General features: G+C 36.2%; 4 protein-coding genes across 8 annotated transcripts; 1 reads left to right on the forward strand and 3 right to left on the reverse strand.

The window, feature by feature from the left end:
* Positions 1-527: 527 nt before the first annotated feature.
* LOC108227330 (protein MULTIPLE CHLOROPLAST DIVISION SITE 1) lies at positions 528-6,182 on the reverse strand. 3 transcript variants are annotated; one of them, XM_017402415.2, is made up of 6 exons: positions 6,022-6,182; positions 5,693-5,926; positions 5,369-5,535; positions 4,743-5,130; positions 1,757-1,989; positions 528-881 (listed from the first exon to the last, which is right to left on the reverse strand). In XM_017402415.2, the coding sequence occupies exons 1-5, from the start codon at positions 6,064-6,066 to the stop codon at positions 1,795-1,797; spliced, it is 1,029 nt and encodes a 342-aa protein (XP_017257904.1). In that variant the 5' UTR covers positions 6,067-6,182; the 3' UTR covers positions 528-881; positions 1,757-1,794. The 3 variants fall into 3 exon arrangements, with proteins under 3 accessions (XP_017257904.1, XP_017257903.1, XP_017257902.1); XM_017402414.2 differs by having other exon boundaries at positions 528-897; XM_017402413.2 differs by having other exon boundaries at positions 528-981.
* Positions 6,183-7,354: 1,172 nt separating this feature from the next.
* LOC108227331 (MLO protein homolog 1-like) lies at positions 7,355-10,758 on the reverse strand. The gene is made up of 14 exons (XM_017402416.2): positions 10,340-10,758; positions 10,180-10,237; positions 9,858-10,108; positions 9,621-9,737; positions 9,475-9,535; positions 9,282-9,367; positions 9,008-9,082; positions 8,820-8,908; positions 8,696-8,745; positions 8,553-8,593; positions 8,258-8,431; positions 8,144-8,179; positions 7,921-8,049; positions 7,355-7,835 (listed from the first exon to the last, which is right to left on the reverse strand). The coding sequence occupies exons 1-14, from the start codon at positions 10,460-10,462 to the stop codon at positions 7,473-7,475; spliced, it is 1,653 nt and encodes a 550-aa protein (XP_017257905.1). The 5' UTR covers positions 10,463-10,758; the 3' UTR covers positions 7,355-7,472.
* Positions 10,759-11,134: 376 nt separating this feature from the next.
* LOC108227329 (glyceraldehyde-3-phosphate dehydrogenase B, chloroplastic) lies at positions 11,135-13,621 on the forward strand. The gene is made up of 9 exons (XM_017402411.2): positions 11,135-11,404; positions 11,489-11,602; positions 11,706-11,867; positions 11,986-12,153; positions 12,248-12,408; positions 12,557-12,618; positions 12,732-12,781; positions 12,861-13,267; positions 13,372-13,621. Exons 1-9 carry the CDS (start codon positions 11,285-11,287, stop codon positions 13,502-13,504), a joined length of 1,377 nt encoding a protein of 458 aa, XP_017257900.1. The 5' UTR covers positions 11,135-11,284; the 3' UTR covers positions 13,505-13,621.
* Positions 13,622-13,655: 34 nt separating this feature from the next.
* LOC108227328 (glutamate receptor 3.3) lies at positions 13,656-18,333 on the reverse strand. Of its 3 annotated transcripts, none has more exons than XM_017402409.2 (8): positions 18,092-18,333; positions 17,903-17,990; positions 17,161-17,292; positions 15,601-16,940; positions 15,145-15,422; positions 14,941-14,972; positions 14,411-14,817; positions 13,656-14,272 (listed from the first exon to the last, which is right to left on the reverse strand). In XM_017402409.2, the coding sequence occupies exons 3-8, from the start codon at positions 17,201-17,203 to the stop codon at positions 13,877-13,879; spliced, it is 2,496 nt and encodes an 831-aa protein (XP_017257898.1). In that variant the 5' UTR covers positions 17,204-17,292; positions 17,903-17,990; positions 18,092-18,333; the 3' UTR covers positions 13,656-13,876. The 3 variants fall into 3 exon arrangements, with proteins under 3 accessions (XP_017257898.1, XP_017257899.1, XP_017257897.1); XM_017402410.2 differs by having other exon boundaries at positions 18,087-18,333; XM_017402408.2 differs by lacking the exons at positions 17,903-17,990; positions 18,092-18,333 and having other exon boundaries at positions 17,161-17,889.
* Positions 18,334-18,445: the final 112 nt, after the last annotated feature.

The following is an 18,445-nucleotide window of genomic DNA, read 5'->3' on the forward strand; positions in this document are numbered from 1 at the left end:
AGATCAACCCATATGATTGTTGACCTTTTTCTTTGTTGTAGTTGTCAACTAATAATGCTTCATTTAGCAATTTATAAGCCAATGTGATAGTCGTTGATAGTTTTCATAACTTAACTTAGCCGTTGATAATTTCTTATTATCACTTGATAGCTTATCTTCATGGTTGAATAACAGTTGATGAAGCTTTATCACTCATCCGTTGATAGTTTAAATTTACATGTTCATCTTCACTTCACCCGCGTAGTTTACATAACTTAAAATATTAACAACTTGACTACCAAACTACACATCATTGATAGATAAAAACAATATCCGTCGATCGACTTATTTATCAAATACTAACTTGTAAATTACCTATTTTGTTAAGATACTTCATCTGTTGATGGACTACATGATCAACAGATACTACAGATAGCATGTTATATGTTGATCATTTTTAATTTACTTAAGTAAAATTATAACAAGTGTTTTCACGGCTAACAAGACTAACTATGACAAAAAAAATAAAAAATTGGGGCTAACAAGGCTAACAGAAACCTTCCAAAATTTATATCCGATGGAATTTCTAATATAAATTGGATCCTTGATGAGAACAAAACACTCTAAGAACATTTACACCATGAGACAACATAATTTAATTTGTATTAAGCTACAGAACAACATTTACATTGAAAATTGGATAACTTGGAATAAGATTGAGTTGAGAAAGTACAGATTTGTGAAGTGGCTCCTCTAGACTGAGCTGATTAATGTATTTTTCTTTCCTTTCGTATTCCTCACTTTCTCTGACTCCTTTTCTTTCCTTGCTCGTCAAGAATGATGTTAATGAATCTCAGCAAGCCTCTTATGAAAACATTTTCTTCCTTATCATCTGCATCCAACTTTGTTTGAAGATATCTAAGAGTATTAATAGCAGCTTTAGAAATAGTACATTTACTGACTGTACAAGATTGGAGCTTTGGAGTTTCAATTTCTTCAACCCTAAATAAACAACAAAGCACATCAAAGATGGCCAGTGAATCAATAAACGCTGAAGACCTCCAATATAAGCTAACAACTTTTCAATATTTGACCTAAAAAATATGAACCTTTTGTTCTTGCAACATATTATGCAAATAAAATCTGTTTGGATAACTTTTATTGTTATGAGAAATAGAGTTGTTAGAAACATAATATAAAATGAGGTTGAATATGTGAATAGTGATATTAATTTTAATTGAATGAAATTATAAAAATTGAATAAGATGTTCAAAAAAAAGAAAGAACCTTCTTCCGACTTTTGACGACAATTTTTTTTTTTTTTTAAATTTAGGTAACTTTCTAACTTAATACACAAACACACTTTCAATTAATTTATATGCGGCATACAGAAAATGTAACATACATTACTTAAACTGAAATAGGCAACACAACAAAAACAGTATTTCAAATCCTTCCATTTTCAACATATCAATTACAACTATGCACACACAGTTGGCTGATCACACAATTAGTGATCCTTTTACTGATAACTAATCCATACTCTCTACAAAAGAATGCAATATGGGTTATGTGATTAATATACTTCCACTTCATATAATATATTGCATACATAAATTTTATGTACACTACTCCGAATTTACTAATATTTTAGCATTTGCTACTAATATTTAGCACTCAAACAAGATTCAAAATATGGAGCCGGAAAGCACTAATTAAGGGCCTTGATATAATAAAACTAAAAACTTTTCCATTCAGAAGGTAACTGACACAATACCTTTACAGCTCTGATATACTGTTGAGGAAAGATGTAGCTCAAGTATGCTGTATATCATCAGTATTTGTGTTGCTTCCAAGAGAATTGCGGGTACAATCTGACTGGGTATGCCTAGATGGACCATTAGAGAGTTTTTCTTCTACCTGATCATCAGGCTTTAATTGTGTTCTAAAGGGCCTCTCAAAATTTTTAGCATTTCCGGCATCGATTGTCAATTTGCTGAATTTCTGGTCCTGCAAATACATATATAGATAATCTTAAGACTTCTGTGTTTTAATAGGTACACAGTCACATCCTAAAAACAAGTACAAATGAACGCCCAGGTTCATGTCAAATGCATAAACAACCCGGTATCTTTCATCCTCATTATTATATATGTTTCAGTTATACAAGTGCAATAATTTAAAAATTTCTAATAGTCGATACTAAGTGCAACTGGTACTTATTGATCACACACACATATAAGGGAGCTGGTACATGGTTGACCTCTGGTCAAATTAGTTAGAGGAAACTATAATCTCAATCCACAAGATGAAAACAGAGATAGCCTTTCATTGAATCTTCCAGAATTATTATGGGCTGAAGAATAATTCCAATTTGTGTCTAAGAAGTGGTGGGGGAATTTATATGTAATGTGTAGTTCAATATGAATATCACGACCATGATGAAGGAGATTTGTCACCGAGTAAGACCTGTATATATTTATATATATATAGGCTCATGATCAAATAGAAACCACTCTTAAAATAAAAACTAGAAACCAGTTTCCCTGCCACTATTTATAATTACGGATATCACTAATTTATACTACACTAATCACTGTTTTTATACAATATGTAAACAACGATTTTTATTATCAAAATTGAGAAAATCTACTTATCTAAACTATTGATAATCGATTATAGATGATCAATTTCATCCGTAAGAAGGTTCTTGACGGTAGGAAGCGGCAAGAGAAGTTGTATGATGATGGGAAGTAGGCGTTAGTTTTGTAAGTTATGATGGAAAGTGTATGTGACTATTGGTGATGATAGATAATGGTGGCAAGTCATAGAAACGTCTGGTAATGGTGGTAAGAGGTCCATTATCACGATTTGGGTGAAGATGATGGTCATATGCGTTGCATATATGTATAATTGTATGTATGTATATATATATATATATATATATATATATATATATATAGAAGAAACTTCTATGGAGACTGGATTATTTGGAGACTGTAGAGACTTAATCCTGGCCATCCAATCATTAAACATCCAACGGCTGCATATATTTTGTCCTGCACGTTTGTTTTCTCTCCCTATCATGTCCTGCACTTCTAAATCGATGAACAACAAGCAGTATTTCTAAATCTTGCATAACATAAAATAATAATTCCATAATATTGGTGTTCAATCACCGAAATCCTAACAAATAAAAATAATAATTGCATACAAAACAAAGATGTGGTTGGACACTGCTATGATTGACACTGAACTCATTGTCATTGTCCTGCAACGAATTGAATTTGTTGCAAGACAAAATAACACTTAGATATATCACAAATATGCGGGGCAAATTATTAATATTACATTACTAGAAATGCAGGACAAGAATAGTGTAAATTACAAACATAGTTTTGAATTAAAATTAAAAACAAGAAATGCAGGACAAGAATATTAATAATACATTACTAGAAATGCAGGATAAGAATAGTGTAAATTATTAATATTACAAAACTAGAAATGCAGGACAAGAAATGCAGGACAAAAAATATTTAATCATGTCCATTAATTGCCATATTATTTAACGGTAGATCCTGTAGTCTCTAATGACTCCAAAATTTTTGGTCTCCATTGAGCCCAACTCTATATATATATATATATATATATATTTATATTCGCGAGATATGCTATATATAAATTAGTGATATGTTATGTACAAATTAGTGATTTCTATAGTTAAAAATAGTGATAAAAAACTGTCCAGAATCTGGTTTTTAGTTTTTAGGCTAATTTGGTTTCTATTGGAGTAGGACTATATATATATATATATAGAGAGAGAGAGAGAGTTTTACTCCAATAAAAACCTCTTTATCCTAGAAACTAAAAACCAAACTGAAATATCACTAAATCCTAAAGCAAATACCACTAAATTTTTAAACAACCCCATCTCCACCTCCATCTTCACCAAACCCACCTCCATCTTCACCAACCCCACCTCCACCGCCACCACCTCCGTCGTCGCCTCCTTCATAATCACTACCACCACTATGCCGCCCGCTCCTTCCATAACCACCACCTCCATCTCCACCTCCACCTCCACCTCCACCTCCATTATTTCTTTAACAACACAACCTCCACCTCCATCTTCACCAGCCCCATCTTAATCGATGTTTCAACCTCCTTCAGCCCCGTTCATACTTCTTTCTCCACCTCGACTCATCTTCAAACGCGGAGCCGCCACTATTCCGGCAACGCTCCAACCCCCTACTTCAAGCCGCCCAAACCTCCGCTACAATCATCTTTCCTCCATCTCCACCTTCACCTCCACCATCTCCACCACTATCACCATCATCTGAATCAAAAACGTGAACAGATCTGGAGATTCTAAGCTGGAACAGATCTGGAGATTAAGTTATCACTAATTTCTGCAACACATATCACTAAATCCTAAAGAGAATATCACTAAATTGTACTGAGAATATCACTAACTTGTATTGGTTTCTAGTTTTTATTTTAAGATTGGTTTCTATTTGATCATGAGCCTATATATATATATGCACATGTACACACACTTCAGTAAATGCAACTTTAAAAAAAAAGCATTCCATGTGTATGAAGATTATCCCTCACAGCATGGACATCATACACTGTTTGGCTCTCAATGAAAATACTTGACCCATAGTCAGGGAGCTCAGGGCCACTCGCTTAGACCCCAAGACTCAAAAATAATTCAGCCCATGCCCACAAACATGTCAAGAAAAAGGGCTAAAAGAACTTACATTTTGTAGTGATTCTAGCTTTTTCTGCAGTGCCTCATGCTCAGCTTTTATACGGAATGGAACACCGTGCTTCTGATACACATTGGTCTGCGCCATATCTTCATCAATGTCACTGACAGTTGTGGCAAATGGGTGATTTGCAGGAATCCACCTAATTGTATCAGGGTCTACGTCAGAGGGTACTGCATCTCCTTCTTTAAGAAATATTGTGGGTCTTTTCCACTGGTAAGCTCGTGACCTCCTTTTTATATGGACATTTTGTTGCTCCCTGGTAAGAGTAACTGGTGCTAATCGATAAACCTTTCCGCACATCTCAACAGTTGAATTAGTCATGCTGATCTTCACCATTGGGTTATTAAACGGATCTTCATATTTGAGAGTACTTGAGCTGGAGAAGTAAAATATAAAGCCAAAATCAAACCAAATGTGTGCGAAACGCGCATTCTAGAGTAAGAAGAATGTGGTAACCCCCAACCAGTTAGAAACAATGTACTTGTTATACATTGAATACTTTTTAAACTCCATAGTACAATTAGAGAAGAAGTCTATCTAAATTTTATTTATAATTTCAGCAAAGCATAGCTAAACACACACTATGCCAAAAGAGAAATGGTTAAGGCTCATACATGCCTCTTCTATCTGATCGCAGCTGCCCACGCCTAACAAGATCAGCTACAGAACCAGGACGACTAGGCCTTGAAATCCTTGACTTATAAACTCGCATTACAATGACTAGAAACATCGTCACAACACATATTCCAACAGCAACATACGAAGTAGATGTTCTCTTTGTCTAGAAAACACACAAAAACAACATAAAGTTATTAACTCAACCACACAAAACCAAATCACATTCACGAAATCTTTCAAATCAGCTTACACTACAACGACTCAAAACAAAACAAAACGCTTGAAACCGAATTTCAACATAGTTAAGAAGGATACATTACCACGAAAATGTGAGGTCGAGAGCAAACGGATTCTCGAAACTTGACAAGAGTGTTTCGGGTATTAACAAACACTATATCTTGAATTGATTTGTCCTGCTTGTCACTATCTCCACTAAGAGCAAGTCGTATAACAAACTTTTTAGCTTTCCGTTGGTCATTTCTAAGATTCAATCGACACGAATCAAACCCCAATTCGGCCCTCCTTAATCCCGTTAAATTTGGTTGAATTAGTCGCTAGACAAGAGCACAATAAGAAACGGCTTACACATACGTAGAAACAATAAACAAAATCGACATAAGTTGAAGCCAGCAGAGTAGTAGTTAATTACCTGATACGAAGATGGGGAAAGTCGAAGAGTCAAAATAGAAGCCATTGCAAGTGGATAGAACAATGTGTTAAAGTAAAGCTGTAGATTTAGGAATATGTAATGACTAGCAATCTGTTACAATCATATACGATTATACAGACATTGATACTAGGTTTACTTTCAATCTTCTTGCCCCAAATTTATATTTTAAATAAAAGATTTTCTTAACTTGAGCTATCACATTTTCATTAATAACGACGATTTTATACATTCCCAAAAAATTTCCTCAATCAAACTTTTTATTTAAATAAAAAATACTGTAATTATTAGCGTGGGTTCATGACACACAAATATTCCTGAAATACGTGAAATTTTTTCCTTTTTTGATTTCCTACATCAGAGCATCTCCAACCATGAAAACCTTTTATCTAAAATTTGCGCTCCAACCATCCTCACCTGTTATCTATAATTATAGCCAACCTCTTATAAATGATTATATTTGTCGATCCGCCACAGGTCTATAAGAAAATCTGTATGAATATTATACATCACTTATTATTACATACTACTTTTAAATTATAACCAACCAATATAGTCAATATCATCGAAGCAAAATGTCTTACCAATTCAGCAAATTTTACATAATGTCTTACTGGTCCAATTTAGCCAACCATTGTAACGCAGTTGGAGATGCTCTTAGAGCATATACATCATCTTACTTATATGTGTCCTAAATTATTATAACAGAGAATATGACATAAAACACGCAAAATCCTAATAATTCTTTTAAAAAACGAGGATACCAACGTTATTCCTTATATTTAAGGATTGCGGAACCATTACTCGTACTATTTTGAATAATAAAATATTTATCTCTCTCTTATTTTCCTCCTTTCTCTCTCCTTATTATAAATTAAATATAATGTTATGATAATAATAGGGAATATAAATAGGGAATGCTGTTAAAGTTCCAATTCAATAAAATATAATAATCTTTTAAAAAAATTCATATTTTATTACTCTATATATTTAGGGAAATAGTTAGGATTGTGCTAGAGATGCTCTTATAGCTTAGGATATTTGATATAAAAAAAGTTATCCACAACAATATCCTAGTGTTAGCATTGTATCCCTAGGACGAACTCTTTGAAACTTATTTTTAAGACAATTTTTCCTTTGCTATATCTTATCTTTTATAATAAATCAATATACACACTCTGTTACGGCTCTACACTCTTCCATTTTCTAAGAAGTCAGCTTCCATTTCTTCTCATCTCCATCAAATAAATCTATCAGGATTTGTATAGATATGACCCAGTCAAGATGTTTATGGCAAGTGCTTCTCAAGAACCTTAGTTAAACTCTACACGAATAAGATGAATTCAGCTTTATTACTTGCCAAGTTGCCATCCAACATTTTTTTTGTTTGTAAGTATTAGTTCTTTCACTGCTGTATTCTGAATATACAAATTCTATAGTTTTTCAAAGGAAAATGTAGAACCATATGAATCTTTAATTATTTCTTGTCGACCAGACTGTCGTGTTTCATGATTCGATGCCTCAAGATCTTCATGATGAATCTCTGACAAGCAGGGCAATGCATTATGAACAATGCTTTCACTTTGATCCGTGCTACTACATTTGTGATTGTGAAGTAAATGAACCGGTGATGAACCTCGACTTGGCGTGTTATTTTCACTACAAGCATATCCTGATGATGCTGCTTCCCTGGCTTTCCTTAGCTTCTTTTGATTGTCTTTTGCAGACTGATGCCACTTCTTAAGAGCCTTTGATGTCTGTTCTTCGAAGATTGATTTTTTCATTTGTGATCCCATCTGCAAATATTCGTAACAGAGTTTATTGCAAGTGCTGACAGATGATACATGAATAGTTTATATATTGGATTTGTGAAATGCTCACTTGGGTGACTAAAGCGTAAAGAGGGAAAGTAATGTAGCTGCACAAAATTTGAAGCCCCACACCGAGCACAACTCTGGTCACAACGGAAGGTAATTTCTGGTGAAAACATGTTTTGTGTCGAAATTCAATCTGCATTGTGTATTTACTTAAATGATTAGGCTTGTAATCTTGAGAATTCAGGGCTGCAGGCTGATCTTTGTAAATCGGGCTCAGAGTCGCTTACCAAAGTGAATAGAAAGAATGCTATCTGAAATGCATTCTGCAAAAGAGGCATGTAGAATTTTTGTTAAAGTTTAATATCATGAACATTTAATATAATACAAAGAGATTTAAGTACCTGAAACAAGGTAAAATGAATCAAGAAGAGAATCCACTTAGGCCGATTAAACCAGAAGAACTGGTTGCTTTGTTGTACCACAGGCGCTCCTCTTACAATGACTGTCCGATCTTGGATTTGTTGTGCCATTTCCATGATCACTAGTTCTAGTTTTGTACCCACTACCAGAAGTATCTTCAAATAAAATGAAATTATGTCTTAGTTAGAAAGATTGATCATGGTGGCTTGGCTGGCTTCAAGATTCAAGAAAATAATATTATACGTTTTAGAGCAGAGAGAGTTAATTTAGTTATACCAGAAGCGGCAACATGGAGAGCCAAACTAGTGTATGCCATTCTGAAGCAACATTCATACATGGATCATTAGTGGTTTAACAACTCAGAAACAGCAATAAGGTTAGAATATGTGGTGTGCCTGTGTGAGAGGAAGGTTACTAACTGTAGACATTTAGAAGCAAGAATACAAGTGCAAAACCCCACAATGGTAAACTGCATCAGCCACATGACAGAATGAGTTAGTAACATGGAGACTAGGAAATTAAAATCACTTAAGAGCCTTTTACCTTATACCCAAAACTTTCTTGAAGTCGTCTTCCATGGATCTTTTGACGTATTTATGGAAATTAAATTGGCCATTTGGAGCAACATTTGCCTGCATTTAGCTGTAAGATTAGTTGAAGATACTAACAAATTACACAAAAAAGCTGAACAATGATATTGATTCTACAAGGATGCCAGAAGTCACACTTGCATTGATAAATCCAGTGCGAATGGCCATGTAATCCACCTTTGATATAGAACCGAAAAATTGTCTGAAGAATGCCACCTGAAACATAACATATATTTTCTTAATAATAGATTATGAACGTGTGTGTCGATAGTAACCTGGCTGCATGAAGATGTAAGTTTTGTACGAAAACGAGGCAGCTCTTTTCAAGAGCAGAGCAGTTCAGTGTACAGAACAACCTGTTTAACCTATAGGTTATCGTTGAAGATAAGATTAAAAGGTGCAAAGCATAACTCACAATCCATTTAGCACCTGGCATTAAAAAGAATATAGCATGACGTTTAACAAAGGATGTCTGGTGACTGAACCTAAATCTTTCTGGATCTGAAACATGTGAACAAGATTATTACTTAAAGATTATTAAGCATTTATTTATGGCTACTGTATGCTTTGATTGTATTGTGGGAACCAACAAGAAAAAGATTATATACCAGTTGTAAACTGGTATTCCAAAGAGGCAGTCTCAGCCTCCCAGCTCTTCCATTTCTTCATCTGCGCAATCTCAAGGAAAATTTTAGCGGACTTTCAAAATGGAAAGCGCAATTTTATGAGTTTTTCATAATTTAGTCGTACTTACTTTAGCTTGGCCTAGAACCACAAGGATAACGCTGTAGAGCACATGTAATAGCGCAAGGATGAATATGAATATATGCAATTGGTGCACCCCCTTGTACGAAATTAATGATACTTTACCCTGAATTGAATCCCCATGAAATAAATGAAAAATTAAGGTTTGCTATTCGGCACATAATTGATGTCAAAGCTGAGGAACACACAAATAGTTTAAAAGGTGGAAATTAGGTAGTTTCCTTACTCTAGCAGCACAATAGTCCTCTCCCTCATCCTCAGATGCTAGAGCTCGACGCCACATAATCTCCTCAGCAAACGAAAGTAGCTTTCTTCGGTCACCCCCTCCATCTCCGCTGCCTCCTTTATTGGAGCTTTTCTTCGTATAGTCCTCACACGGGAGAAAGGTGTCTCCAAGCTTGATTGGGATGCATATTTTAACAACATAAGTTGTTCCAACAGTTAGCAGTAGTGATATGAATCCCAATAGCATCAGTTCTGCATATCAATCACTCACCCCCTTGAAAATCACTTGAATAAAAAAAAAAATTCACACACAAATTCTGTACCTGCTTTGATTTTCTCCAAGGCTTCATTCAAAGCCTTTTTCTTTCGCTTGATGAATAACTGCCCAAGTAGTACAAACCATCAGCAAGTCATTCACAATATACATTATGATAATTCCCCGTCCCCGTGAACCAAACGACCCCTAACATACGATAAACGTACCTTTCCCAGAGAGTGTATTCCATGTTCAATAATAATAGAAATGATCACAAAAACTCCACACACAATTGCAACAGCCCATGTTGGAGTTTCTTGTAGTGACCTATCTTCTGAACCTCCTGCCATAACACGGATTCACTGCTAATCCAAACCAAAACAATTATAAAATTTTGGCAAATCAATGAACCAGCTTCTAGCACTTAATTAGACAGTTTTTTTAAAACAGAATTTAGACAAAGTCTTTGTTTGAATGTAAATTTTAAACTGTGTATACGCGTTATATCTGCATTGTTTTCCCCTACCAATAGTTCATATAGTATATAACGCTGCTAATATTTTCTTTGTCAGCTTTATATATGCCAAATATAGAGATCCGCAACATCTGCGCGGTGGTGACAAAATTTTTTGACTTGTTTTCTTTGAGCATGTACAAATTATTAAAAAAAAAAATATCACTGAAACCTGGACAGTATAGCCTCTGTGCACAAATCATTGTGATATCAGATACTATTGCTTTTACTTTGCTTATTTGTAAACATCATCCATATTAAATTGTGAGAATTCCGGGGGTGACGAAGAGTCGAACATGAGACCTCCGTCAAACTCTGGTACCATGTTGACAACCAGTTCATCTAAAACCTTGAGATATTAGAGGAAGGTCCCAAACAGATCTTATGCTATATTTCAACATGTATGTACTCTGATTAGAATTCCACGTGGCATGTTATTTGCTTCAGTTTCATGCAGAGCGATAAACCAGATATGAGCCACCCGTATTAAAGATTGAGAAATGGGTGGAGAAAGCGTTCTGTGATTCAGATTATCCAGGACCAGAGCCAAAATGTAATCTTATCTACTGTCTGTCCATTCACCACACATTCCTTTACCCAAATTAGATAGATGAGAACTGATTTGAAACCACACTATATAGTGAGGAGGTAATTGTTTATGCAGTCTTTAGTTGCAGCCATGGCCTCGAATGCAGCTATTGCTTCCTCAAGAATTCCCACCACGGCCAGGCTTCCTTCCAAAACCTCGCATTCTTACCCTACTCAATGCTTCTCCAAGGTTCTCTCTTTTCTATACTAATGCATAAAGCAATTTGGGATTTATTTGTTTTCTTGATTTTATAGTTGTATCTTAATTGTGTAGAGACTCGATGTAGCTGAATTTTCTGGCCTTCGATCCAGTGTCTCCCTGACATACTCCAGGAGTGCTAGGGAAGGGTCTTTCTTTGATGTGGTGGCGGCTCAACTTACACCTAAGGTCAGCCTGTTCTGTAGGCGTATATAAATTAGTTATAATAAAATAATTCTCTTCTAAAATCACTACATCGATAATTTTTGCTTTTGCTTTTCTGGAATACTAGACTACAGGAACATTGGCTGTTAAAGGAGAGACAGTTGCCAAATTGAAAGTTGCCATCAATGGTTTTGGCCGCATAGGCAGAAACTTTCTCCGCTGCTGGCATGGGCGCAAAGACTCTCCACTTGAAGTCATCGTTGTCAATGACAGTGGCGGTGTCAAGAATGTGAGTGGTTTTATTGAGTTTTAGTACTAGGATAATCCCTGAAACTCAATTTTTTTTATTTGGTGAAAGTAAAATCTCTTACAAGTTGATGATTGAATAATTTGTTTTGCAAGTGCAGGCATCACACTTGCTCAAGTATGACTCTATGTTGGGTACTTTCAAGGCCGATGTTAAAATAGTAGACAATCAAACGATCAGTGTTGATGGAAAGCTCATCAAAGTTGTCTCTAACAGAGACCCTCTCCAGCTTCCATGGGCAGAGCTCGGAATTGACATTGTCATCGAGGTATGAGTTTAATTTACAGAACACCCTATTAATTTTCATTCACTATCCCTGCTTTAGATATTAAGCGGTTACTAAAATAAAATACGACGTGTAGGGGACAGGTGTGTTTGTGGATGGCCCTGGCGCGGGGAAGCACATCCAAGCAGGCGCCAAGAAAGTTATTATCACCGCACCAGCCAAAGGAGCTGATATTCCAACATATGTTATTGGAGTTAACGAAACGGAATATGACCATGATGTTGCAAATATTGTCAGGTCAGCAAATTTCAAAATCATTAACTTACATAAAAATCACTAGTCAGAAATATTATGACTCTGTGCTTTGTCATCTGTGTAATTCTTGCTAGTTTGCTATTTCATAGTTGATTCTAATGCATTGCCATCTGCCACTGTGCGATTGCAGCAACGCTTCTTGCACAACCAACTGTCTGGCTCCATTTGCAAAGGTCCTTGATGAAGAATTCGGTGAGCCTTCTTTTCTGATGATGATTTTTCAAATAAAGAGGAAAGTTAGACTCAGCAAAAAAAATGATCATACTTTTATTTAGTTTTTAAATCAAAGTACTTCTGATATGCAGGTATTGTCAAGGGTACAATGACTACTACTCATTCCTACACCGGTGACCAGGTATGAATACATAGCAGTGTATAACGACATATTGTTGTCGATTTAGATACACGAAATTTATGTTTTGGTTTATATACAGAGACTTCTGGATGCTTCACACAGAGACCTGAGAAGAGCCAGAGCTGCAGCTCTGAATATAGTCCCAACAAGTACTGGTGCAGCCAAGGCAGTGTCCTTGGTGCTTCCCCAGCTCAAGGGAAAGCTCAATGGTATTGCTCTGCGGGTGCCTACCCCAAATGTATCCGTTGTAGACCTTGTTGTGAATGTTGCAAAGAAAGGAATTTCAGCCGAAGATGTCAATGCTGCCTTTAGAAAGGCAGCTGATGGACCAATGAAGGGGATTCTAGCTGTGTGCGATGAGCCTCTCGTTTCTGTAGACTTTCGGTGCTCTGATGTTTCTACCACCATTGACTCATCATTGTCGATGGTCATGGGAGATGACATGGTGAAGGTTGTAGCCTGGTACGATAACGAATGGGGTTACAGGTATGATAAAATTTCATCTCCTTTAGGGTGTTTTCGCTTATATTGTTGCATATATGTTTATATTTGTAACTGTGGTTTTAATAGAGTGATCATGTTTTGTGCAGCCAAAGAGTTGTAGATTTGGCACATCTTGTAGCAAGTAAATGGCCAGGTGTGGCAACAGGAGGAAGTGGAGACCCTCTGGAGGATTACTGCAAGTCAAACCCTGCTGAAGAGGAGTGCAAAGTTTTTGAATAAATTCTCTTGTATATTTATACTCCAAGGACACAAGTTCTGAGTCATTTTATTGGGCAGGAACCAAGAATGCTGTTATAGAGTTAAAATAATATTACACAATGCTGTGTTGTTCATAGATATCAGTATTTTCTTGAGTATATTCAATCATAACTGCATCTATAACTCAAATTATTTAACTATGAACATAACAAGTATATTTGTTCTGTATATATCTTTTGATTCTTGGCTGACCAAGGAAACATATCAGAAAACAAGAGGCCTGTAGAAATAAATGTATGGCTTTATTTTTGGGAGGGAAAGAAGAGGAGACAGACAGAGAATGTGGTTCAGATTAATATTTGTATCTCAGGCTCAGCATTTCTTCTATCATCATCAGGAACTGATGACTATCTCTACCTTTCTTCTTTTACTCTGTCGCCTTGCCGGATCTTCCTTCTCGTCCATTATTGACAATAGTTTTTGAAGACGCGTAGAACGTGAAGTACTCTGCCCATCTGACACAGAATCAGCATGAGAAGAAACCCGAAATTGGCGTATAATCTGAAAGAAGTATATGACAAGAGCAATGAAGCAAGATATTCCACAAATAAGAAAGACTCCCCAGAAGCTTCGGAGGTGAAGACGATTAGACTCAATTTCAGCAGTATCTAGTCTGCATGTGCTTCTCGACAGCCACTTGTCATAAATTCTCTGTAAATCTCCATTCTCTGATAGTGTTAGTATTGCAGTTGATAAGTCCACTGCCAAGGGAGAGTCTCGCGGAAATGCCTGAAAAATAGATGCAGCAAATTGTCTATAAGATATTGAAAAAGGGCCTTTGCTTGGAGAAAATTTAAACACGGACTTAAATACCATATGTATCTTCCAAATCCCATATTATACGAGTTAAGTAGTATAGAAACTTACAAATCCCCAGCCGGCTTTGGTGAATTCCTGACCTATAACCCTGAATTTGCATTGGCTAGACATGAAAAGATCTACATATGGACGTTCATCAACCACTGCAGCAACACCTCCATTCTTCGGACCAAGTTGGAGCTGTGCAGAATATTCTTCTGGTGTACCGAGGGATTTAAGCATTGATTCATTTAGACCAATTTCTTCAACCAAATAACGCCGAGCATAAGAGCCCACTTGATATCCAATAGGTTGGTTAATTTTTTTCAAACTTTCAATCCCTTTAATTGGAGAATACATCTGTTGCACTGTTAATATAGATGTTAAGCTTGCAGTGTAACTTGAACTGACTATCAGTACAACAAACAGCCATGTAATCAGCACTAGACGCCCAAGGGTACTCATAGTATTCTCTCCTGCATGGAATAGACAGACAAGTAAACTCCATGCTTTTTTATTTTTTACCTCAACCAATATGCATGCATATCTACAAGCACAAGGCATTATAAAATACAAGAGAGAAGAACGATGGCACTTACTGTGGGCGAAAAACAGAGTAGAGAAGCTAAACCTGAGAAAATAGTGTAAAAGATAATTAACAAGCAATTAAAAAAGTTGAGCAAAGAAGTCACCAGCACAAGCATACTACGATCATATCAATGTAATTATGTTATGCATAATGTAATTAAGAATATTGTTTAGTTGATGTAGCATTATTTTCCAATCTTACTAGAGGAACTCACCATAGAACGGTTATTAGCTGTGTCTTAGGCGTCCCTCTGAACTCGTCATTTATCCTATGCTCCAAAGTCCAAACAACGACGCCAATAAAAAGAAAAAAAGCAGCAGTTACACCCCAGAGTGATGGAGAGAATGGTCTAAGAAATGTCCAAGCACCACTGTTTAACTTCTTAAATGGAGCAACTACAACAAGACCAGATGCAGCAAAAGGTTGTGTGAAATCCACAACTTTAGTTCGATTTGTGACTATGGCAATGTCACCAACTGCACCATCAAAAACCTGGACACGAAAAAGCAAAGAAAAGACAAGTTACATTAGTATAAAGTTTCAATATTATTATTTTAACCAACTTTTCTCTTGTCGCTTTTGTTAAGTAACAAATTCATCTAAAACCTTAAAGGTGTTGAGGAAGACCTTAATCGATTCAAGTACTAAATTCAACAACTTTGGTACTTACCCCTGCAGCAACTTCATTTACTAGCCCGGTGTAGCTTGGGTTTTCCTTGCCATCTCCATAGGAGATAAATTCGTATGGAACTGCATACGGCAATAAATTCACAGCTGCTGTAAACACATCAATACAAAACCCTTTAAAAGTATTAGTGTTTCGCACTTTCGATACAAATTCACGGTAACTCACACGATCAGGTACTCCAATTCTTAGTAGCTTCCCGTAATTTGGGAAAACCCATCCTCGAGGTTTTTTTACTGTGTTTCCTGGCCAAACAACACTGTACAAGTTTTGCTTCGTATTGGAGAGATTAGCTGGCTTTGAGTAGAATGTCTCAGGAGGAAATATTGATAAACCAGAATAGTTAGACCAATAACCAATCTGACGGAAACCAGTCCCAATAACATTAATAACATCATACGCAGGATTAACAAGAGACTTATCAGCATTGAATTTAATTTGTCCGGTCAATCCGACTAGGTCACTCTGCAATATATCTCTCAACAGAAGCTTTCCTCCATCAAAAACGCTCATGGCTTCAAGGTGAAGATTGCCTCCTCCAGGATGCAATTCAGAATGGTTAGAAAAAGAAATTATGCCCCCCTGGTTCAAAAATGAATCAATAGCATGAGCAACAAGCCAAACACTATCATACGCATAAAGAGCGTAAGTATTAAGCCCAACAGAACCATCAGTCAAGTTGGTCCACCGAGAGATAAATGTTTTCTTTCTATCTGAATCTGGTGTGTGCTGACGCAAAACTAAAACTCCTTGCATTGAATCCATCTTCTCTGTAGGAAGGTGCAGAGAGGAGTCTAAGACGGATGAAAGCCAATCCGTAGCTATCCACACATATCCATCATTCATCATTCCTAGATACTGTGCAACAGAAAACACTGTGAATCCCAGCGCAGGGTAAACATGCAAAACTATGATCCGGGACTCCATCACTGCCACTTTAACAAGAATGTCCATAATATCACCCCTGCTGACACCATGTCCAGGAGGAATCCCTGCCTTGTGTGAGATTTTGCAGCGCCTTGCTTCAAGTGCATCATTCAAGGCTGCTACGCCATTCCTCCCATAATCATCATCAATAAAGATAGCAATCACCTGCTTCCACTCATAGTGATCAATAATATCAGCGACTGCAGTCATCTGGTACAGATCGCTCTGCGTCGTCCTGACAAGAAAAGGAAACTGGAGAGCGGAGAGACTGGGGTCTGTGGCACCAAATGACAAAATTGGTACTTGGAGTTCATTGGCAACAATTGTCATAACATTGGCTACTTCAGAAGATTGTGGGCCTATAACAGCAACGATATCGGCCTCCATAAATTGCACAGCTGTAAGCAACAGAAAAATTAAAAGTAACTTTATTAAGGTTTATGTAGTCTTAGATAGAACAGATCATGTCATATATGAAGAGCATATGAACACCTATTCCATGCTCTTCTTAAAGAGATATCATCTCAGTTAAATAATAGTCATAGTTCGATATTCCATGGCCATTTCAAAGTTAAAATTAATTGAAAAATCATCATATATTTATTGCATATGAGGTACCTCCAATGATGCCATGGAAGCCACTGCAATTGGAATTCCGCATCTCTACTTGAAGTTTGGTTCCATGAAGAACACTTGAATTGGAGTTGACATCTTCTACAGCTTGCTTAATCGCAAAATATGAGGCTGCACCTATAGTAGAATCAAAAGTGAATACAGCTCCAATATTAACAACAGCAGGCCTCGATGAAACATTGCAGCTATTAAGCCCATTCGACACAACCCCAAATAGGACTAAAACCAGCAAAGGAGAAACACAAACCACATTCATGTTAAATGAATATCTGTACCATCCAACAGAATCCTAAACATGAGAGCTTTTTAACAACTAATGAATATGGGTTATATTTCATCATATAATAACCCTACTTGATCAAAATGTAAACATTCTTTGAGCAATTTAAGGAAAGCCTGTGTACCCATTTTTGACTATGCTATACAGAGGAGATCATTTGTAAACAAGAAAAAAATAGCATCATGTCATAAAAAGCAATATACAAGCCAAGAAAACATAATAATAATAATACTAATTGAAAATAAAAGAATCAGATGCTGCCCTGACTTGGAAACTAATGTCACTCTGTTCAACGAATCTACTCAAATAAATACTAATTTACAACGCATAAGTGCATAACTAGTTCAAGAAAAGAGCAAAACTCAAATGAAGAGAAAGCTCCAATGTAGAAATAATGAATAGCATGCAATAATGGCATCAGGGTTTTGTATGTATCCATAAAGTTACATCTCTGCTGAAATTGGGTTTATCCTCTTTTGTTCCAAGATATTCGGGTTCGACTCTCGCTCAATCTCGAGAAGTATCAGAACAGATGCTGAAAAATATAATATTAAGTGAGGCACTGATATAATGTTGTTCACACAAATAAAATCTTGGGAAAGTGAAAAAATGAAAGGTGAGTTTATCTGACCTCACCTATAAAATGGGGAACATGTAAAGAACATGAAAAACTTAAAACTCCGGTCTGGCTGAGCGGTCCTTCTCACACTCAACTTCATGTTTGACTAAAATTGGGTGGTTCGTCAAAACAATACAGATTGAATTTCATTTTGACAAGTAAAAATATCAGTGGTTTGCAATTTAAATAGGTGTAGTTCTGAGAATGCGAAGAAAGAAATGCAAGTAGCCAAGATGGTTGGATATGAAACTTGAAGTGGTAAACCAACAGAATCTAACCCATTTTTATACAGACACGATACATTTATGTTTCATGTAATCTCACAGCCGATGTGTTTTTTATATTAACAAGTTTGCTTTAGTGTTCTTTTG

This window comes from Daucus carota, chromosome 6 (genome assembly GCF_001625215.2).
Source record: "Daucus carota subsp. sativus chromosome 6, DH1 v3.0, whole genome shotgun sequence".
NCBI classification, from domain to species: Eukaryota; Viridiplantae; Streptophyta; class Magnoliopsida; order Apiales; family Apiaceae; genus Daucus; species Daucus carota.